This window comes from Gobius niger (genome assembly GCF_951799975.1).
Source record: "Gobius niger genome assembly, chromosome: 7".
NCBI classification, from domain to species: Eukaryota; Metazoa; Chordata; class Actinopteri; order Gobiiformes; family Gobiidae; genus Gobius; species Gobius niger.
The window spans coordinates 38,888,524-38,911,751 of NC_136858.1; the positions used below are offsets into that span (position 1 = coordinate 38,888,524).

A 23,228-nucleotide genomic window follows, 5' to 3' on the forward strand; every position below is an offset into this window, starting at 1 on the left:
ATTGTGATTTAGATTTTAGGCCATACCGCCCTGTCCTAGTCTACAGCCAATCCTTTTGAAAGGTTCACAGAGTCTTTTGTTCCTGAGGCAGTGAGGTTCTGGTTTGGAGTTTGGAGGAATGCGGTTTAAGCCTTTTGAGAATTTTCCATGAACTCAATAAATTCTTCCTCTTTCCCTCAGATTTGTGTAAACACCTAACCCCTCCCTCCCCTCTCTCTGCGTTTTAGCGCCATGCTGCCTTCCTGGTTGAGGTAGAGCTGGTCCTGGTCAGAGCTGCAGGATGTTGAGGCGTCTGGACAGGATTCGGTTCCGGGGCTCGAGGAGGGAGGAGTTTGTGGATCTGAACGATTCCCCGTCCGACAACGAGGGAGTGGAGGAAGTCCCAGTGAAGGCGCGATGTTCCAGCAGAGAGGCGGAGGAGCTGCGATATGCAGACGCAGAGGGAGACCTGTTCTCCGACGCCCAGGTAACCACGGGCGTTACTGCTCCATGCTGGGCACTCGCGATGGCACAAACGGGCACAGACCAGGCCTCGTGGTATCAGCCGTGTGTGTCGATAGATCAGACCTGGCACCTTCAGTTTGAATCTCTTTGACTGATTAATCACGCTCTGGTTGCCTTTAACCTCTTCACTCCCGCCTGAACCGAGAGGATCTTTTTCCTCGCGTCATCAGATTTTTTTTCCATCATTTTTTTGTTGGGCATTCAACTCATTTTTGGAACTTTTTTGTCATTTTTTTTGTCATTTTTTCGTCCATTTTGTAATCAAATTTTTGTAATTTTTTGTAAAATTTGTATCAAATTTTTGCCACTTTTTCATCAATTTTTCGTCATTTTTTTGTCACATTTTTATTACATTTTTGTCATTTTTTTTGTCACATTTTGTCACATTTTTGTCATTTTTTCGTACATTTTTTGTCAATTTCTTGTGACATTTTTGAGACATTTTTGCCACTTTTTCATCAATTTTTCGTCATTTTTTGTAATTTTTTTTATCACATTTTTATTACATTTTTGTCACATTTTTGTAATTTTTTTGTCATTTTTTCGTCAATTTTTTATCACATTTTTGTCATTTTTTGTCAATTTTTTATCCATTTTTTGTCATTTTCTGTCACATTTTTTTCGTTTTTTTTTGTCAATTTTTTAACACATTTTTGTCATTTGTAATTTTTTGGCAATTTTCTTGTGACATTTTTGTGACATTTTTGCCACTTTTTCATACATTTTTCTCACTTTTTTGTCACATTTCCATCATTGTTTTCGTCTCAGTTCTGTCTCTATTTTCACACCTTTTTTCCAGAAGCTTTTGGATTGGGGTAAAGCCAAACTGGAGAACATGTGCTCGGTTCAGGCGGGGGTTAAGGGGTTAAACAGATCGCAGTGTTATAAATAAAGTTACAAATAGAGGTAACCAAAAAGCCTCCATGTCTGCGTGGGATTGTTGTCGTTTATAATAAAACTAAGGCTTTTACCACAGGGGTTTCCAAACTTTTCTCGGTTCATTCCCAAAAATTGCCACACAAATAATCCTGGACCCCTGTTGTAAAAAGTTATTGCCTCTTACACTATTTAAAGGAACAGGCCACCGTTTTTCCATATGGAGATGTGTTCTTAGACGAGTTGATCCTTGGTAGCAGCTTGGTCACTTTCAACTTCACCCCCGTTTGGAGCCATAGGAATCTGCTGGGAGAGGCCAAATGCTAACATCACCTTTGGTCGTTTTGCGTGACTGAGGGAACGCACAAAGACCAGACAGGTACACATCAACTCGTCTAAGCTCAGGTAAGAACATGTCTCAGTGTGGAGAAACAGGGCCTGTTCCTTTAAGGGCAAAAACAACAACATGAAGTTTGGAGTTAATTTTGATATTTGACTGGATTTCACAAAAAATATACCAAAAAATCGTGGCATTGTATCTTAAAATCCTTTTGGGAGCCCAGCCCAGAGTTTATTTGTGCATTACTTGTTTATTATTTGGATCCCCTTAATCTTTCCTTCTGTTGGTTCAAGAACTGACCGTTAATCTGATGATTTACCAGCAGCAAAGGCGTTGTTATTTACAAATGCGCTGTTACTTCAGGCCGGTCCTGGGTTTTCCGCGGCGCTTCTCGACGACAGGAATGACCTGACGGAGGTGAAGGGGCTGCTGGAGATCGCTCTGCTGGAGAAACACTTCCTCCGTGAGTCATCAGGCCCTGAACTCAGTCAAACATAACCATTATAATCCAAACCAAGTTACTGCTTTAGTTCTGTAGTACACACTTTGTTTAAACATGGCTGCTTCGTCTTTCAGAGGAGGAGCTGCAGAAACTCAAAGAGGAGACGAACATCGAGACTCTGAAGCAGGATTTGGACCGAGAACGAAACAGACGCATCGAACTCGAGCAGAAAGTCAACGAAGCGCTCAAGAACAAGTGAGACCCGGAGCTGTTTTCTGTTTTACATCGCTCTCATTGTGGGATTAAACCAAATCAGAGCAGAACATCTTTGTATTAGTTTCCTAAATCCCCCCCACTCTGACCTACTTAGGGCTGCTCGATTATTAAAAAAATAATAATCACGATTATTTTTGTCATAATTGAAATCACGATTATTCAAACGATTATTTGTTGCCTTTAAAAAAATCCATCAAAAAAGTGACAAAAATCCATCAAAAAAGTGACAAAAATCCAGCAAAAAAAAGACAAAAATCCATCAAAAAAATGACAAAAATCCAGCAGAAAATGACAAAAATCCAGCAGAAAAAAGACAAAAATCCAGCAAAAAAGTGACAAAAATCCAGCAAAAAAGTGACAAAAATCCAGCAGAAAAAAGACAAAAATCCAGCAAAAAAGTGACAAAAATCCATTAAAAAAGTGACAAAAATCCATTAAAAAAGTGACAAAAATCCAGCAAAAAAGTGACAAAAATCCAGCAGAAAAGTGACAAAAATCCATCAAAAAAATGACAAAAATCCAGCAAAAAAGTGACAAAAATCCAGCAAAAAAGTGACATAAATCCATCAAAAAATGACAAAAATCCATCAAAAAAATGACAAAAATCCAGCAAAAAATGACAAAAATCCATCAAAAAATGACAAAAATCCAGCAAAAAATGACAAAAATCCATCAAAAAATGACAAAAATCCAGCAAAAAGTGACATAAATCCATCAAAAAATGACAAAAATCCATCAAAAAAATGACAAAAATCCATCAAAAAATGACAAAAATCCAGCAAAAAGTGACATAAATCCATCAAAAAATGACAAGAATCCATCAAAAAAATGACAAAAATCCAGCAAAAAATGACAAAAATCCATCAAAAAATGACAAAAATCCAGCAAAAAGTGACATAAATCCATCAAAAAATGACAAAAATCCATCAAAAAAATGACAAAAATCCAGCAAAAAATGACAAAAATCCATCAAAAAATGACAAAAATCCATCAAAAAATGACAAAAATCCAGCAAAAAGTGACATAAATCCATCAAAAAATGACAAAAATCCATCAAAAAAATGACAAAAATCCAGCAAAAAATGACAAAAATCCAGCAGAAAAAAGACAAAAATTTAAAATTAGACGGAAAAAAAATTGAAAAAAAATTTTGAATTTTTTTTTTGAAAAAAATAAATAAATAAAAATTATAATCGATTTTTTGCGATTATGCTAATTTTGTAATCGTTTACTGTTGTAATCGAAATCGTAATCGAATTTGGATTAATTGCACAGCCCTATGTCCTACTTGGCTGAAAAAGACATAAAAATGCAGAAATGAGGTTTTATTTCACTTCAAAGTTCTAGCCGGAGCCTTTAGACTTTCGGGCCGGTGTCCTCTCTCATACTGCACAGCTGCATGGTCTCGTCGTGGTCTTCATCCGTCTCCATCCGTTCAGGCGAGCAGCTGAGCGGACGCTGCCACTTGTCGATATCAGAATCGCGCTGGGGGATTTCTGCGAGCTCTGTGTCCGAGCTGACGTCCTCCTCCTCCTCCCGGTGCTCAGGTCGTTCAGGCAGGGAGAACCTCACTCTGTGGGCGCAGTCACCACCGGACTGGAGCACAGACCTGGAAATGATTTTAAAGGGTGGAGATCACGCTGACATTCACTTTTTATGAGCTTTTTACCAAGTTACACTGTTGTTACTTCATCAAAAACATATGTGGAGTTGGTGTTTGGGGAACAGAAACTCCTGAAGGCGCTGTTCACTCATCAAAACCCTTTTTTAGTCAACTTTATTTAACACAAAACAACGAGCAGCTGCCCATTGTGTTACGAGCACTGCTGTCCGACAACAGTGGGTCTCAACTAGGACCCCCCCATGAAACTAAAATACCAAGCAGTTGCCCAATGAAAAATGTTAGTCCATAAATCATTTAAATACTGTACTTTCTAGGGCTGCTCGATTATTGAAAAAATAATAATCACGATTATTTTTGTCATAATTTAAATCACGATTATTCAAACGATTATTTGTTGCCTTTAAAAAAATCCATCAAAAAAGTGACAAAAATCCATAAAAAATTTTACAAAAATCCAGCAGAAAAACGACAAAAATCCATCAAAAAAATTTACAAAAATCCAGCAGAAAAAAGACAAAAATCCAGCAAAAAAGTGACAAAAATCCAGCAGAAAAAAGACAAAAATCCATCAAAAAAATGACAAAAATCCAGCAAAAAAAAGACAAAAATCCAGCAAAAAAGTGACAAAAATCCAGCAAAAAAAGTGACAAAAATCCAGCAAAAAAAAGACAAAAATCCAGCAGAAAAAAGACAAAAATCCAGCAGAAAAAAGACAAAAATCCAGCAAAAAAAAGTGACAAAAATCCAGCAAAAAAAGTGACAAAAATCCAGCAAAAAAAAGTGACAAAAATCCAGCAAAAAAAGTGACAAAAATCCAGCAGAAAAAAAGACAAAAATCCAGCAGAAAAATGACAAAAATCCATCAAAAAAAAGACAAAAATCCAGCAGAAAAAAGACAAAAATCCAGCAGAAAAGTGACAAAAATCCAGCAGAAAAAAGACAAAAATCCAGCAGAAAAAAGACAAAAATCCATCAAAAAAGTGACAAAAATCCAGCAGAAAAAAGACAAAAATCCAGCAGAAAAAAGACAAAAATCCAGCAAAAAAGTGACAAAAATCCAGCAAAAAAATGACAAAAATCCCAAAATTAAAAATTAGAAGAAAAAAAAAAGACAAAAAATTAAAAAAAAACTTGAAAAAAAACAAACAATAAAAATTATAACCGATTTTTTGCGATTATGCTAATTTTGTAATCGTTTACTGTTGTAATCGAAATCGTAATCGAATTTCGATTAATTGCACAGCCCTAGTACTTTCCATCAAATAATAGTTGAATGAGCTTTAAATGATCCTTCAAAGCTAAGATTATAATAAAAATAACTAATTCTAGCAAAGTTGAGAATGACTTGATGCATTTTTATCGGATAAATATATAACAGATGTGACACAGCCTATAGGCCGGTGTGACGCCTCATTTGATTGTGATGATTGTCATGTTTTCATCACCTTTTTGTTGCTTTTTTCACATGTTTTTGTCGCATTTGTGTGGCTTGATCAGTTACACTGCAAAAACTAAATGCGGTCAGAGCGCTCTACAAAAATAAAGCATTGAAAACGTGGCAAAAGAGCAATAAAAACGTGGCAAAAAAGCATCAAAAACATTATAAAAACGACTAGAACGTGATAACAAGAACAAGAAATATAATAATATAATAAATATTTCTGAAACTCAACAGAGAGTTACTGAACCTACTTATTTCTCAGACTCATTTGCCAAAAATGCCGCACCTTCTGCTAAAAAAGTATTATTTACTAAAGTCACTGCTTCCGGGGTTAGCGTAGCTGCTGCCCCGTTAGCATTTTTCTCCGCTAGCCCGGATGTATTTTGGTAAATATGATTTGAACTCACACTGGCAGCTGCTCGTCCACTCTGTGCAGCACGACCCGGAGCTGCCGCCTCCCGAGCTTCTCTTTGCTGAGGCGCAGTCGCTCCTCGTACTCGACCTCCACAGCAGCCACGGCCAGACGCTCGCTCACAAGGGCTCGGGACATCTCTGCCTTTAACAGGTGGCGGTCGCTTCAGCCCTGAACAAAAAAACAGAAAAGTGAGATCAAATCCCAGCAGTTTGAATCCTCGGTTTAACGTTAGTTTCACATAAATCAGTGGAGGTTTTAAAATGTAAAGTACATGCGATGGATGTAACGTGTCCTGAGACTGTGATGGAGGCAACGTATTATAAAAGACTTACAAAATATATGACTGTTTTCAGTAACTAAGGAATATGACATATTACTTACTCACAATACAGTAATATATTAATCATTACAATTTAAGTTACTCGAGTTACAAGTGCTTTTAAATGGTTTATATTGATCTACGAACACAAAATGTCAAACTTCCCCTAAACCACCTGAAGTGTAACACTGGTGTTTAGTGCTGCGTTCCAGGGAACTGGGAACTTTCCCACTTGAAATTGACTCTGTGCATAACTTCAAATCATAACAACGCTGCCCAAGAAGTGACTTCCTGTGTCGATCCAGCGCGCCAAAATAAAAGCACCGTCTTATTCATTAGCTCAACTTTCTTTCTGCCCAACTATTAAAATACAAAACACTTAACGTGTACTTAATTATATTCATGTAATGTTGCAAGTACCTGCTGACCTAACGAGACGACTGTGCTTTTATTTTGGCGTGAAGGATCGAAACAGGAAGTCACTTCTTGGAGAGCGTTGGTATGATTTGAACTTGTGCACGAGTCAGTTTACGACTTGCAAATGCTGAATTATGAATATAGTTTATACTAAATAAAGATACAAAGGCATGGAGGAGCAAAGTGGTTCAACAGCCCATAAATATATTAAACGGAGGATGCTAACATGGAACATCATGTTAGCATCCTCGTGCTAATGCTAACGTTATCTAGCGCTAGCTACAACTGCCATTTTTTCACTTAATCTGCTGTGAGAAAACATCCATATGGGCCTGATTTAGACTTGACTTTATTTATGTGATAAATAAGCTCATATTTCACCAGAAAATGGCCAAAAATAGTGGAAATTGTGTTTCTCTAAAGATTCTATTTCCCCCTCAGCGAGGCCACGCCCCCTTCTCTGACGAGATGCGTCTGTATCTGTGGATCTGCCGTTGAGTGCAGCTAATGTCGTCCAAACAAGACATGAGCGCATGGGGGAAAGGGAAGGAAAAGAACATCTTTCACTGCTCTTCAGCTCAGGGGCTTTATTACTATTTTCAGTTTATATTTTGCAAAAAGTAACTCAGAAGTAACTCACAGTAGTGTAACTCTACTACATTTTCGAAACAGGAACTATATATTACACTTTTAAAGTAACCAACACTGATCCTGAGTCAGACACAGCTGCTTTCAATACGAAAGAAATGGTTAATCTCATGTTTAACTGTGGCCTTTATCATAAAGAGAGTGTTTGTCATATATGGGTCGACCTCTTCTGTTCCTATCTATGAGTAAAGCCACGATCTTTGTGGTTTTGACATATCAGTTGATCCGCTCTTTACTCGATGAGCCGCCAATAGAATAATAAGTGCAACAATATTGAAACAAATCATGGAACATGTATCAGCCTTATTTTACATTAAGGAGTAAATGAAGCACATTTCTTACCCGCGCACGATCCAGAACGATCAGAGCTGATGAGCTGATAATTCGCCCAACAGTTCCTCAGCTGGAGAGGTTGTGATGATGTGTTGCCGCGGTAACTCGCTTTGAAATGAGACACAAAAGAGGAGGTTTCTCTGTGTGACGGTTTTATAAAAACGCAGTTGATTCTGTGCATGACTTCAAATCATAACGACGCCGCCCAAGAAGTGACTTCCTGTTTCAGCTCGTCTCATTGGTCAGTTCAGCAGGTACTGGCAACATGACAAGAATATTATTAAATACATACATTTGAAGTGTGTTCTCTGTTAATAGTTAGGCAAATGAAAAAGATAAGATGGTGCTTTTATTTTGGCGTGCTGGATCGAAACAGGAAGTCAGAGTCAATTAGCATTCAAGATTCATGTCAAATCTGGCCTTGACCTCCTGTGTGTCATCACTTTTTCCATATTCACTATAATTAAAGGGGATTTTGCTGATTAGAGCGACGACAATGCTCTTTTTAAACATGTGGATTACCTGGAGCACGTTTTTCTGAATCAAATCGATTTTTCCAAACACAATGAACGATTATTCAAAATATAAGAATTTCTTCTTCTACTTCTTCTTCTTCTACTTCCTCTGCTCCACCTTCTTCTTCTACTCCACTTTCTTCTTCTTCTTCTACTTCCTCTGCTCCACCTTCTTCTTCTGCTCCACTTTCTTCTTTTTCTTCTTCTTCTGCTCCACTTTCTTCTTCTACTTCTTCTTCTTCTACTTCTTCTTCTACTTCTTCTTCTACTTCTTCTTCTACAAATTCTTCTACTTCTTCTACTTCTTCTTCTTCTACTTCTTCTTCTACTTCTTCTTCTACAAATTCTTCTACTTCTTCTACTTCTTCTTCTTCTACTTCTACTTCTTCTTCTTCTACTTCTTCTTCTACTTCTTCTTCTACAAATTCTTCTACTTCTTCTACTTCTTCTTCTTCTACTTCTACTTCTTCTTCTACTACTTCTTCTACAAATTCTTGTACTTCCTCTTCTTCTACTTCTTCTTCTTCTACTTCTTCTTCTACTTCTTCTTCTACTTCTTCTTCTACTTCTTCTACTTCTTCTTCTTCTACTTCTTCTTCTACAAATTCTTCTACTTCCTCTGCTCCACCTTCTACTTATTCTACGTTTACTTCCTCTGCTCCACCTTCTTCTTCTTCTTCTTCTACTTCCTCTGCTCCACTTTCTTCTTCTGCTCCAGTTTCTTCTTCTTTTGCAGGAACAGCCCCTAGTTTTGAAGTTTGAAAGAGACGATGGGAGATTTTTGTGTTAACGGAAACTAGAGGAAAGCGTGTGTTATTGTTCGAGCTGAGATTTGAATAAAAGGTCTGTTTACGTTCATGAATCAGCCGCATGTATTTGTTTTTATTATGAAAATCGTATCGAAAATCGAGATCGATCAATATGAGGGGAAAAAAAATGTGATTTTATATTTTAATATTATCATCCAGCCCTTAGTTTAATTTACAGAATTAATATGTAAATCGAAACAGTATTACAGTTACTAATAATAAAGTAAAGATAACTTAAAGGGGCTACATGCAAGTTGGTCATTTTACACTCACTACTGCCACCTCAGGTCTTACACGTAACTGCAGTCTCTGTGGTGAACAGGTCTGAGCTCATTCTAGGGCTGTGCAATTAATCGAAATTCGATTACGATTTCGATTACAACAGTAAACGATTACAAAATTAGCATAATCGCAAAAAATCGATTATAATTTTTATTTATTTATTTTTTTCCATTTTTTTTTCCATTTTTTTTTTTCCATTTTTTTCCATTTTCTTTTTTCTAATTTTTAATTTTTTGATTTTTGTCACTTTTTTGATGGATTTTTGTCTTTTTTCTGCTGGATTTTTGTCACTTTTTTGCTGGATTTTTGTCACTTTTTTGCTGGATTTTTGTCACTTTTTTGCTGGATTTTTGTCACTTTTTTGCTGGATTTTTGTCACTTTTTTGCTGGATTTTTTCACTTTTTTGATGGATTTTTGTCTTTTTTCTGCTGGATTTTTGTCTTTTTTTATGGATTTTTGTCTTTTTTTTAATGGATTTTTGTTGCTTTTTTGCTGGATTTTTGTCACTTTTTTGATGGATTTTTTTAAAGGCAACAAATAATCGTTTGAATAATCGTGATTTCAATTATGACAAAAATAATCGTGATTATGATTTTTTCAATAATCGAGCAGCCCTAGCTCATTCTACACATTAGGACGTGGAGGAACATGTAGGGCGAGGAAAATATACTTTAAACTCCGTATAGTCCCTTTAAGATCATTTTATTGTCAATTCATTGAGAACTTTAGATACAGTTTTGCTCAATCCCTGGGTTGAAATGGGGAGAGGGTCAGAGTTCAGTGATTTTGATCTAAAGGAAGCAGAGGAAGCTGTTCTTCAGTCGGCTGGACCTGGCCCGTAGACTCTGCAGTGAAGGCGGCGGACTGAAGAGACGTGTGACGGAGTAAATGTTCAAAACAGAGGAGGAAACTGATAATCTTTTCTACTGTTCTCTTACTTAAATATTTCCTCATGATTTTAGTCAAAGTAATATTTTTAACACTAAATTAAAAGCTGTTAATGAGACTAAATTGTAGAAAGTCGTCGTGTCCTCCTTGACCTGACCTGTAAAGTGTCCGTGGACCTCGATTTATTTGTCTTTTCTATGTTTTCAGACCTGAGGATTCTCCATCTCACTCTGGGAAAGCCCCGCCCCCTCTCACGCCGGCGCCGTCAGTCACAGGTGAGACTTTCCTTCAGTGTCACAGATTCCAAAGTAATATTTCTGCTGAGTTACACTAAACTTATAACAGCTCATGCAAGGCCGTGGGAACCCGGGGTGCTGAGGGCGCTGCAGCACCCCCTGGTGGAGAGTTTGTGAACTGCAGGCAATAATAACCCCTTAACTCCCACCTGAACCGAGCACATTTTCTCCAGCTTTACCCCAATCCAAAAGCTTCTGGGAAAAAGGTGTGAAAATAGCAATAAAACTGAGACGAAAACAAGGATGAAAATGTGAAAAAAGTGAGAAAACATTGACGAAAAAGTGACAAAAAGGGACAAAAATTTGACAAAAAAGTGAGAAAAAATTTACGAAAAATTGCGAAAAAAAGGAACGAAAAAGTGATACGAATTTGACCAAAAAATTCGAATAATTTGACGAAAAACTGACGAAAAATTGACAAAAAAGTGAGAAAAAATTGACGAAAAATTGAGAAAAAATGGACAAAAAAGTGATAAGAATTTGACAAAAAAATTTAAATAATTTGACAAAAAGTGACAAAAAAATTTACGAAAAATTGAAAAAAAAATTGAAGATTTTTTTTTTTAAAAAGGACGAAAAAGTGATAAGAATTTGACAAAAATGAGTCGACTGCCCGACAAAAAAAGTGCTGGAAAAAAATCTGCCGTGAGGAAAAAGATCCATTTAGTTTTGTAGGTCTTTCAAATGAGGCGTTACACTGGCCTACAGGATTTGGGTAAAGCTGAACTGGAGAAAATGCTCTCGGTTCAGGCGGGAGTTAAGAGGTTAATAAATAGGATCTTTGCACAGGAAAAGTATTTTGGGGCTAAATGTTGTCCCTCAGCGCCCCCTAACTACAATATCTCCCCACGGCTCTGAGCTCATGAGACTAAAACTACGACTAAAATCTCCAGTAAAATGTAATGAAAGTTAAAACTGAATTATAACATCCAGTCAAAGTGAACACTGCTTTATCTTTATCTTTTTACATATCTGAAAACAGAATGTCAGAAACATGATGTCTTTCTAAAACGTCCTCACAGAGAAGCAGAAGGAGTCGCTCTACGACAGTTTCCTGAAATGGATTTACGATCGTTTCGGCGTTTACATCGAGGACTTCAAGCTCCAGCCCGAAGAGGCCGCGGTCGAGGTGGACGAGCCGCTCAGCGCCAAACGGTACAAGAACCAGGAACCCGTGCAGAAATAATCGGGCTTTGGATTATGGATTGGATTGTCTTTTTAAGATTGACCAGGGAATGACTGTAACCGAACAAGCTTAGGAGTTCTAGCTTAATGTGTTAAAGGGATGTTTCAGGGTTTTTGACACAGGGCCTCATTTCCTACTTATCCAGAGTGTTGCTGATTTCTGGAGATTTTTTTTTTCATGCAGTTCTTATGTTTGAGTTTCGTGGCGCTAGGCTAATGCAAGGCTAGTGCATGTCTATGGTATCAACTAGCCTGCATTAAAAACAGTGTGACCCGCTCCACAGAGCACCTGAGTCACTGATAACACCAGACTAACCATATACATGTCTGTGTTAAAGGGGGGGTATTCTGCAAAATGGACTTTTTCAAGCTTTCCATCCTGTTATTCTGTCACTCCCTCATTAAAAACATGGCTGAAGTGTTGCCTTGGCACATTCACGTATTTCTGAGTCATCTGTAAAAACTCTGATGGCGGCCATTTTAGGGATAGGTTTGCCTGAGTCCTCCTAGGAACGCCCCCACCTCCTGGAGACGCCTCCGAGCTTTGGTCACCAGCCGAGTGACCGACCACTGCTCCTCAGCAGAACCCCCTCCCCACTGATGCCACAGACAGCGTGTGGAGGGGGCGTGTCTAAAGGCTCAGAGGTTCTTAAAGAGACAGAGGCCTATTTCAAGACATTCACTACAGCCATTTTGAGAGAGACATTTTATACAAGGCAGTTATTCTAATTTATTGCATTTACAGACCAACAGAAGGTTTGTCATCATTGTAGTGAGATATAGACTGGTGCTATGGGACTGACAAAAGCAGAACACCCCCTCTTTAAAGCAGAACACCCCCTCTTTAACCTCTTAACTCCCGCCTGAACCGAGAGGATCTTTTTCCTCACGTCATCAGATTTTTTTTCCATCATTTTTTTGTTGGGTGTTCAACTCATTTTAGTAACTTTTTTGTCATTTTTTCGTCAATTTTTTGTATATTTTTGTATTTTTTTTGTTAAATTTTTACCCCATTTTTGTCATTTTTTCGTCAATTTTTGTCACATTTTTATCAATTTTTTGTCATTTTTTGTCAATTTTTTTGTCATTTTTTGTTGTCATTTTTTTGTCAAATTTTTGTCAATTTTTTGTATTTTTTTGTATTTTTTTATCCCATTTTTGTCACTTTTTTGTCACATTTCCATCATTGTTTTCGTCTCATTTTATACAAGGCAGTTATTCTAATTTACTGCATTTACAGACCAACAGAAGGTTTGTCATCATTGTAGTGAGATATAGACTGGAGCTATGGGACTGAAAAAAGCAGAACACCCCCTCTTTAATAGAATCATGTTGACCTGCATCACATGAATGATCGCATTTTAGGGACTATTTTCTAGCAGATCACTCCGCCGCCGCGTAGCTTATACAACCACGAAGCTGATGCTGCTCAAGTATAAGTTCTTTTAAATGACTCTATGGACACAGACATGTATATGGTTAGTCTGGTGTTATCAGTGATTTGCCTCAGGTGCTCTGTGGAGCGGGTCACACTGTTTTTAATGCAGGCTAGCTGATACCATAGACATGCACTAGCCTTGCATTAGCCTAGCGCCACGAAACTCTTCAAACATAAGAACTGCATGAATTACAAAAAAAAATATCTCCAGAAATCAGCAACACTCTGGATAACGAGGACATGAGGCCCTATGTCAAACATCCTGAAACATCCCTTTAAAGCTGCACTACCTGTTTTTCTCCTGCGTTCAAGCAAGAAAGTCTGAGGTAGTTGAGCATGAACTAGTATTAGCTCCTGCCCCAAGTCATTTGTAGCTCTCACAACACCTCCCACACACCCTGATCGTTCACAAACCAAAAGGAAAATAAACTGGGTACCGCGGCAAAGTGAATAGTAAATGGTTTCAGCAACATTCCACCCACTTTTCTGCCTAAATGTTGTGTGATTTTCCCTCTTCAGGCTGACGGAGAACATGAGACGACTCAGTGAGTGCAGAATTTGTCTTTTAATCCCATTTGTTGTGAAGAGAGCGTAACTTTTGTCGTCCTTTCCCTTTTCTGTTTTATCTAGAGCGGGGATTCAGACCTGTGACCAACTTAATGAGGAACTGCTCCGCTCTCTCCAGCTGGTACTCAGTCTACACCACAGCCATTGCTTTTCTGGTAAATAACCACTGCTCTTAACTTACTCCATAACAACAATTCGGGCGTTCTGCTCTCCCCAAATTCCACCCGATGGGCGGGGGGAGCGTTGCCTATTTCACTTCCGGTTGATTTAATGTAATGGCGAATATGGCTCACAAGCGACTGGCAGGGCCTGGATTGCGTGAAAGGTTGAAGAGAAAGGGTATTTTCGAGTGTGGGGAAACGAAAGGAGGAATTGTTGTTGCGAGTTGAACGAGCGGATGGTGTTTATGAAGATTTAGAAGAAGATGAGAGCGAGCAGAGTTCAGCTGAGAGGGAAGAATGTGATGATGTGATGATGAATGATCTTCAACTATAGCTACACACGATCTGCACAAGGATCTCCCCTGTATTTAAGCACAAATCCAGCCCATATGTCCGAATAAAGGACTATTATTTGTGCCAGTGGACAATGGTTCTTCCAGGTTAGCCCCGTTAGCTTAGCCCTGTTAGCTTGTTACAATCGCCTACAGCTCATTGTTGATGAAAAGTTCGCAATAAACCACAAATGCACCAAGCCCGGCTCAGTGTGTGATCATCTCAAAGGCTGCTTTATATAGTTACCGGCTGTATTTACGTTATTATTACCTAATACTTGTTTTCACCGGAGCTATGCGCCGCTAAGGAGCTAGTTAGCTCCGGGCGAGCGGTTAGCAGCTCGGCTACGGACTTGTTTTTGACATGGCTGATGTTCTCACGGTGAAAACACAGACTCGATAAAGTTGTTTTGGGCAGAGAGATAATCAGAGGCTGTCAGCGCTTATGAAATGGCTGCTTTTTACTATAGTCTCCCAGGGACGGCTCACAGACCCCAGGGGCAACGGTTTGTTATCCGGCCCAGCCTCCGAGGCTCCGAGCCGGGCGGGAGACCGTACAGCGGGGCAGTGCGTGGCTAAAAGTGTCCGCTGAAGGCAGGAGGGGAGGCGGGAGGTACGAGCCCCAAATGTAGGGAGTCGGAACAGGTCTGCATCGTAAAATATCAGCTACAGAGTTGTATTCCTCAGAGCGAACGAAAACGCTCCAGCAGAACCGGAACTTGCGAAGGCGATTTGGCACCCATAATGCACCGCAAAATTCAGTCGCTCCCCCGCCCATCGGATGAAATTTTGGCAGAGCAGAACGCCCGAATTGACTGTGATGATTTCAGAGGAGAAACTGCAGATGAATAACTCTGACTGTGCCTCCCTCAGATTTACATGTACGCGGCGTGGTACGGCTGGACCATCCCCATGTTCCTGTTCCTCGCCATCATTCGCCTCTCGCTGAATTACCTCATCTCCAGGTGGGTCCACGTGAGCATCTTCATTATTAACGAATCTGATGTTTTGTGATGTGAATCTCACCTTGTGCCGTTGCAGAGGTTGGAGAATCCAGTGGAGCATTGTCCCTGAGATCCATGAACCAGTGGTGAGGAATTAAACACGTTCTCTGTAGTTTTCATCACTTCAGACTGACAGAAATGTGAGGTGCAATGAGCAGCTTTCTGATTCACTTTGGTGGAGACGAGATGATTAAAAAGCAATAAGCGTCTTTAAAATTGAGGGAAGAAAGCATCATCTGGAATTAGTTTTTTTTCTTCTGTCTCTGGCATTTGACTGAGGTTCAGCTGCAACAGATAAAAGGTCTGAGTTTCCGTAAAGCAGATTCTTAAAGGAACAGGCCAGCGTTTTTCCACACTGAGATATGTTCTTACCTGAGCTTTGACGAGTTCTTTAGGACCTGTCTGATCTTCAGTCACGTAAACACAGCGCAGACGGCGTTAGCATTTAGCCCCTCCCCCCCATTTGGCATCCGCGCAGTAAAGTGAAGATTACTGCGCGGATTTCGAATTACTCCTGGTATTATTACGCCTTACAATATAGTCCCCCCTTTTATCCACTTAGAAAATCCACATTGTTTAATAGGTAGCGTTCACGTGACATCACAACATTCTAAAGAGCCATAGTTTAACATTGAGGTGGAGCAACTGACGGTAACTATGGTAACGGTGGTAACTGACAAAATGCATATTTTTATGTCTTTGTTTTTTGGCTCATATCTCAGTCGTGACTGGAGGAATCCACATGAAACAAAAACTGTCACAAAGTTCATCGTCTCCTCTGTCGGCTCATATGAACTAATGTACAATTATTTTCTCAGAAAAACATCAATAAGTGGTGACAATATGTGAAAACATGAGCGAGATGTTGTCCAATAGAAAGGGCTTTCAGACATAAAAATAATATCACAAGTTTGTGAATCCGATCACGATCAAACACTGAAGAGGAAAAACATTTGTCAATAGGCTATATGCACAGTTTCCCCACGTGACGTCTTCCTGGACAGTCAGCCAGACGCAGCACTTCCTGTCGCTGGTCGTTTACGTTCACAATTAGCAGATTCCCACACAAAAATAGCGATAGCTCAGGATCTGGTTAAGGACAACGTGTTACTGATGGAGTCACAGCAACGTATTACAAACATCATGTTCGCTGTGAATCCAGCACCCAAAGGAAACGCCAGCTGTCGTAAGGGGCGGAGCTTTTATCTTAGAGCTAAAGACTAGTGTTGAAAAATGATAATATAACATGTAAACAAGTAAATATTATTTAAACTACTAACAGGACGATTCTTTTTTGCGCAGGCTCGTTCAAAACTTTGCGCTAGTTTTATTTTTTATTTTGTTAGCCGCGTTAGCTTCAAGACAAAAACATCCACCGTTATGAACACGGAGTTTCCTCCAGTGAAGTCGTTGCGTCTCACGTAATATTTTTTAACCTGCTCCAGCCACATCCGAACTTTTACTCGCTGTCCTTTACCAAATCTTAAGCTATTGCTTCATTTCTGTGGGACCTGCTCATTTTTAATGGGAAGAGATGACAGACAGGAAGGACAGCCTCTGGCTGACTGTCCAGGCGGAAATCACGTGGGGTCACTGTGCATATAGCCCATTTTCGTTTTGGAGATTTCTTCCAAAAACTGCATTTCTCCCATAGAGTTGCATTGGCCCCGCCCTCCACCTGACATTATGACATCATCACATTCTAAATCGTGAACGCCGCCTATTGTGTGTAATTATACTTTGTAGTGGAACACTTCACGTTAGGGCTGCTCGATTATTGAAAAAATAATAATCACGATTATTTTTGTCATAATTGAAATCACGATTATTCAAACGATTATTTGTTGCCTTTAAAAAATCCATCAAAAAAGTGAAAAAAATCCATTAAAAAAAAAGACAAAAATCCAGCAAAAAAAGACAAAAATCCATCAAAAAAGTGACAAAAATCCCAAAATTAAAAATTAGAAAAAAAAATATTTGTTTTTTTTTTGAAAAAACAAAATAAAAACAAAATAAAAATATTGAAAAAAAAAATTATAATCGATTTTTTGCGATTATGCTAATTTTGTTTCGTTTACTGTTGTAATCGAAATCGTAATCGAATTTTGATTAATTGCACAGCCCTACTTCACGTAACCATATTTAAATAGTGAAAACGTGGAAGAGCTTGGTAGCTTCTATCTTGACCTGTTTTGGAGCTATAGAGGAGAGAGGAAAAAAATGACAAAAATCCAGCAAAAAAGTGACAAAAATTCATCAAAAAAGTGACAAAAATCCATCAAAAAAAGACAAAAATCCATCAAAAAAGACAAAAATCCAGCAAAAAAAGACAAAAATTCATCAAAAAAGTGACAAAAATCCATAAAAAAGACAAAAATCCAGCAAAAAAAGACAAAAATCCATAAAAAAGACAAAAATCCAGCAAAAAAAGACAAAAATCCATAAAAAAGACAAAAATCCAGCAAAAAAGTGACAAAAATCCATAAAAAAGACAAAAATCCAGCAAAAAAAGACAAAAATCCATAAAAAAGACAAAAATCCAGCAAAAAAAGACAAAAATCCATAAAAAAGACAAAAATCCAGCAAAAAAGTGACAAAAATTCATCAAAAAAATGACAAAAATCCAAAAATGTGAAGAAAAAAAATGTGGGAAAAAAAAAATAGAAAAAAAAAAATTTGAAGAAAAAAAAAAAATAGAAAAAAAAAATATAATCATTTTTTTGCGATTATGCTAATTTTGTAATCGTTTACTGTTGTAATCGAAATCATAATCGAATTTCGATTAATTGCACAGCCCTAAATTCTAGATAAAAGCAGCAGGTGGTTTTGTGTGAATCAGTATTTTACATTTTCCTGCTTTTATTGTTGACCAGGAGCCGCCCAAAGAGGAGCTGACCGTCTCTGAGAAGTTCCAGCTGGTCCTGCACGTGGCTCAGAGAGCTCAGGTCAGTGAACACAACGAGTATTTCACAAACACATCTCGAGCACTTAGAGATTTGACTTTTTTACCCGGTGATTTCATGTGTTAATACGAGCTATTATCTCTACATTAGCATGAACATTTTCTGTAATATTTCTCATTTTGTAAACTTGCCTTTGTAGAATCTCTTTGGGAAAATGGCCAACATCCTGGAGAAGATAAAGAAGTGAGTTTCACCCGTTTTATGTCAAAATTTCAAATGGCGAGCTCTTGTTGTAACTCAAAAGCAGTTGTAGTTTATGAAGAAAAACACAGAAAATTCACAAATGATTGAAAAAAAATGACAAAAACTCAAACTGGACAATAAAAACTAGGAAGAAGCTTAGATGAGTTTATGGATCTAATCTTTAAAATTCGGGCTGGCCTTTAGACTGAAAGCTCTCAGGTCAACGTGGTGCTTCACAGGTGTTAGGATCTGGTTCTTTTGTATCACGCCAGAACAGTTATTTGGATAAAGCCAAAGCAGACACTGGAGATAGAAGTCGTCTCAAAGATAAGGCTTTTATTGCCATTGTTCCTCGTTACAAAGTTGTATAACCAGCTGGTGACTTCAGAGAAAGAGAAGTGAAGTCCAGTCGCCTTTTATCCTAGTCTTGCACTTCTCTGCACAGAGAGGGTGTGGCCTATCTGTGAGTCAGATGTTTGTGTCCATGTGTTTGTATATTATCTGTACTTTGCGTTATGTTCAGTGTGGACCATTGTCTATCAGCTAATCTCAGTGACATAGTCTTCTTGTTCTGTAGCGTGTAGGGCTGTGCAATTAATCGAGATTCGATTACGATTTCGATTACAACAGTAAACGTTTACAAAATTAGCATAATCGCAAAAAATCGATTATAATTTTTATTTATTTATTTTTTTCAATTTTTGTTTCAATTTTTTTCAAATTTTTTTTTCAATTTTTTAATTTTGGGATTTTTGTCCCTTTTCTGCTGGATTTTTGTCACTTTTTTGACGAATTTTTGTCTTTTTTCTGCTGGATTTTTGTCACTTTTTTGATGGATTTTCGTCTTTTTTCTGCTGGATTTTTGTCACTTTTTTGATGGATTTTTGTCACTTTTTTGATGGATTTTTGTCACTTTTTTGACGAATTTTTGTCTTTTTTCTGCTGGATTTTCGTCTTTTTTTGCTGGATTTTTGTCACTTTTTTGACGAATTTTTGTCTTTTTTCTGCTGGATTTTTGTCTTTTTTTAAGGATTTTTGTCATTTTTGATGGATTTTTGTCTTTTTTTAAGGATTTTTGTCATTTTTTATGGATTTTTGTCTTTTTTTATGGATTTTTGTCTTTTTTTATGGATTTTTGTCACTTTTTTTTTATGGATTTTTGTCATTTTTTTTGATGGATTTTTGTCACTTTTTTGATGGATTTTTGTCTTTTTTTGATGGATTTTTGTCACTTTTTTGATGGATTTTTGTCACTTTTTTGATGGATTTTTGTCTTTTTTTAAGGATTTTTGTCACTTTTTTTATGGATTTTTGTCACTTTTTTTATGGATTTTTGTCATTTTTTTGATGGATTTTTGTCTTTTTTTATGGATTTTTGTCACTTTTTTTATGGATTTTTGTCTTTTTTTGATGGATTTTTGTCACTTTTTTGATGGATTTTTGTCACTTTTTTGATGGATTTTTGTCTTTTTTTAAGGATTTTTGTCACTTTTTTTATGGATTTTTGTCACTTTTTTTATGGATTTTTGTCATTTTTTTGCTGGATTTTTGTCACTTTTTTGATGGATTTTTGTCTTTTTTTCTGCTGGATTTTTGTCTTTTTTTAAGGATTTTTGTCACTTTTTTTATGGATTTTTGTCACTTTTTTTATGGATTTTTGTCATTTTTTTGATGGATTTTTGTCACTTTTTTGATGGATTTTTGTCTTTTTTTCTGCTGGATTTTTGTCTTTTTTTGATGGATTTTTGTCTTTTTTTATGGATTTTTGTCACTTTTTTTATGGATTTTTGTCACTTTTTTGCTGGATTTTTGTCACTTTTTTATGGATTTTTTAAAGGCAACAAATAATCGTTTGAATAATCGTGATTTCAATTATGACAAAAATAATCGTGATTATTATTTTTTAAATAATCGAGCAGCCCTAGTAGCGTGTGAGCAAAGCCTGAGTCAGAGGCTTGTTCAGATTTCGTTATAATCCTCACACAGGTTATGATGATCCAGTCATGTTTTTGTGAAGCCTTTATTCCCTGATGTTTCTCTGTTCCCTCATCCCTGATACTGTCACTCCTGCTCCTGTAGTCTGTTCATGTGGGTCCAGCCAGAGCTGACGCAGAAGCTGTACGTGGGTCTGTGGGTGGCCTTCCTCTCGTCCTGCTTCCTCCCGTTCCAGCTCCTGGGCTTCATCATCGGTGAGTCACGTTACACCGTGGTCACAGCTTCACGAGACGATACATATCCCGGGGTCCACATACCTATAAGATCATTGTTACGATGAAGAAAACTTGTGTCATACAGTCGGTGCACTTAGTGGATTATGCTGAATATGCAAACTAAGCCCTATATTGCAGAAAATTGTGTGGATGCTGTGAAATGTTCAGTATGTTTTGACATAGGGCCTCATTTCCTAGTGTTCCTTTCTGGAGATGTATATTTATTTTTAATTCATGCAGTCCTTATACTATTTGAAGAGTTAAGTGGCGCTAGGCTAGTGCTAGGCTAGTGCATGTCTATAGTAACTAGTAGCCTGTATTAAAGAGGGGGTGTTCTGCTTTTTCCAGTCCCATAGCACCAGTCTATATCTCACTACAATGATGAAAAACCTTCTGTTGGTCTGTAAATGCAGTAAATCAGAATAACTGCCTTGTATAAAATGAGACGAAAACAATGATGGAAATGTGACAAAAATGTGACAAAAAAAATACAAAAATGTGACAAAAAATGATGAAAAATGACAAAAATTTGATAAAAATTCGACAAAAAATACAAAAAAATGACAAAAATTGGATGAAAATTTGACTAAAATGAGACAAAAAATGGACGAAAAAATACAAAAAATGGATGAAAAATTGAGGAAAAAAAGACAAAATGTGACAAAAAAATGACAAAAAAAATACAAAATTGTGATAAAAAATGGACGAAAAAAATACAAAAAATTGACAAAAAAGTTACAAAAATGAGTTGAAAACCCAACAAAAAAATGATGGAAAAAAAATCTGATGACGTGAGGAACAAGATCCTCTCGGTTCAGGCGGGAGTTAAGAGGTTAAAGAGGGGGTGTCTATAGTAACTAGTAGCCTGTATTAAAGAGGGGGTGTTCTGCTTTTGTCAGTCCCATAGCACCAGTCTATATCTCACACTACAATGATGACAAACCTTCTGTTGGTCTGTAAATGCAGTAAATTAGAATAACTGCCTTGTATAAAATGTCTCTCTCAAAATGGCTGTAGTGAATGTCTTGAAATAGGCCTCTGTCTCTTTAAGAACCTCTGAGCCTTTAGACACGCCCCCTCCACACGCTGTCTGTGGCATCAGTGGGGAGGGGGTTCTGCTGAGGAGCAGTGGTCGGTTACTCGGCTGGTGACCAAAGCTCGGAGGCGTCTCCAGGAGGTGGGGGCGTTCCTAGGAGGACTCAGGCAAACCTATCCCTAAAATGGCCGCCATCAGAGTTTTTACAGATTACTCAGAAATACGTGAATGTGCCAAGGCAACACTTCAGCCATGTTTTTAACGAGGGAGTGACAGAATAACATGACAGAAAGCTGGAAAAAGTCCATTTTGCAGAATACCCCCCCCTTTAAAAACAGTCTGACCCGAGCACAGTGAGGAAAATCACTTATAACACCAGACTACCCATATAAATGTCTGTGTCGACTGAATAATGTTTTAAATAGAACCATTTTGGATTTAAAAGAACTGATATTTGAGCAGCTTCCTGGTTGTAGCTACACAGCGGCGGAGTGATCTGCTCGGTTACCGGATCTACAGTAGTTTGTTTACCTGCGGCCGCATTACTACACGTGGAAATCACAAAGCAGCTTCTACAAATCAGATATGGCAACGTTTGGAGGACGAGCCCATGAAGAGGTTTTTAATGCAGGCTGCAAGTTACCATAGACATGCACTAGCCTAGCACTAGCCTAGCACCACTTCTTCAAATATAAGGACTGCATTGTTTTTATTCTGCAAATTAAAAAAATAGCACAATGGCAGGGCAAACAGACAGCTGGTCTTCCATCCATGTAAACAAGAGTAAACAATGTCCCCTGTACAATTGGCTTGTTGCACGGTACGGCTATGCTAGTTCCTCTGACCTGAAGGTGTGAGCGCCTGGACTTCCTGTCTGTTTTCTTTTCCTGGAATAATAATCATATTTTCTAAAGATTCTGTTGTGGGCGGTGAGTTCCCGGTAGACGATCATTTACTGTGTTCAAATCATGATGTAACGAGTTCAGGGGAGACGCCTGTGATCATGAAGGATTGATAGTTTGTTTTGAAGCTAAAGGCTAACGCTATAAAAATATATATAAAGGCACTGTTTCAAGTTGTGTAAAGCATTAACCGCTTAACTCCCGCCTGAACCGAGCACATTTTCTCCAGTTGGGCTTTACCCCAATCCAAAAGCTTCTGGAAAAAAGCTGTGAAAATAGCAACAAAACTGAGACGAAAACAATGATGGAAATGTGACAAGAAAGTGAGAAAACATTGACAAAAAAGGGACGACAAATTGATGAAAAAGTGGCAAAAATGTGACACAAATGTGACAAAAAATGACAAAAATTTGATTAAAAAAATGACCAAAATGTGACAAAAATGCAATAAAACATTGACGAAAAAAAGGACAAAAATGTGATACAAATTTGACCAAAAAAATTACAAAAAAATTGTCAAAAAATTACAAAAATGTGACTAAAAAAGACAAACATTTGCTAAAAAAATTGACGGAAAAAATTAAATAAAATGTGACAAAAAAATGACAAAAAAGCAACAAAAATGAGTTGAATCCCCAACAAAAAAATGATGGAAAAAAAAATCTGATGACGTGAGGCAAAAGATCCTCTCGGTTCAGGCGGGAGTTAAGAGGTTAAATTAGCCTTTAGCTTCAAGACAAACTCCCTGATCCTCACAAACATAAACGTCTCCTCTATGGAAATATTTCTACCAGAAACTCACCGGTCTGAGCTCATCTTAA

General features: G+C 37.7%; 1 protein-coding gene across 1 annotated transcript in view; it reads left to right on the top strand.

Annotated features, from left to right (window-relative positions):
• The first annotated feature begins 228 nt into the window (after window positions 1-228).
• Window positions 229-23,228, top strand: part of LOC306966005 (GRAM domain-containing protein 4-like) — a 33,845-nt gene continuing 10,845 nt past the window's right edge. The window contains exons 1-12 of the mRNA XM_079560636.1: window positions 229-466; window positions 2,084-2,183; window positions 2,297-2,417; window positions 10,338-10,405; window positions 11,449-11,581; window positions 13,569-13,594; window positions 13,680-13,771; window positions 14,983-15,074; window positions 15,151-15,199; window positions 17,987-18,058; window positions 18,216-18,259; window positions 20,339-20,448. Coding sequence (XP_079416762.1) covers window positions 281-466; window positions 2,084-2,183; window positions 2,297-2,417; window positions 10,338-10,405; window positions 11,449-11,581; window positions 13,569-13,594; window positions 13,680-13,771; window positions 14,983-15,074; window positions 15,151-15,199; window positions 17,987-18,058; window positions 18,216-18,259; window positions 20,339-20,448 — 1,093 coding nt within the window. The 5' untranslated portion in view covers window positions 229-280. The remainder of the gene's footprint in view (window positions 467-2,083; window positions 2,184-2,296; window positions 2,418-10,337; window positions 10,406-11,448; window positions 11,582-13,568; window positions 13,595-13,679; window positions 13,772-14,982; window positions 15,075-15,150; window positions 15,200-17,986; window positions 18,059-18,215; window positions 18,260-20,338; window positions 20,449-23,228) is intronic.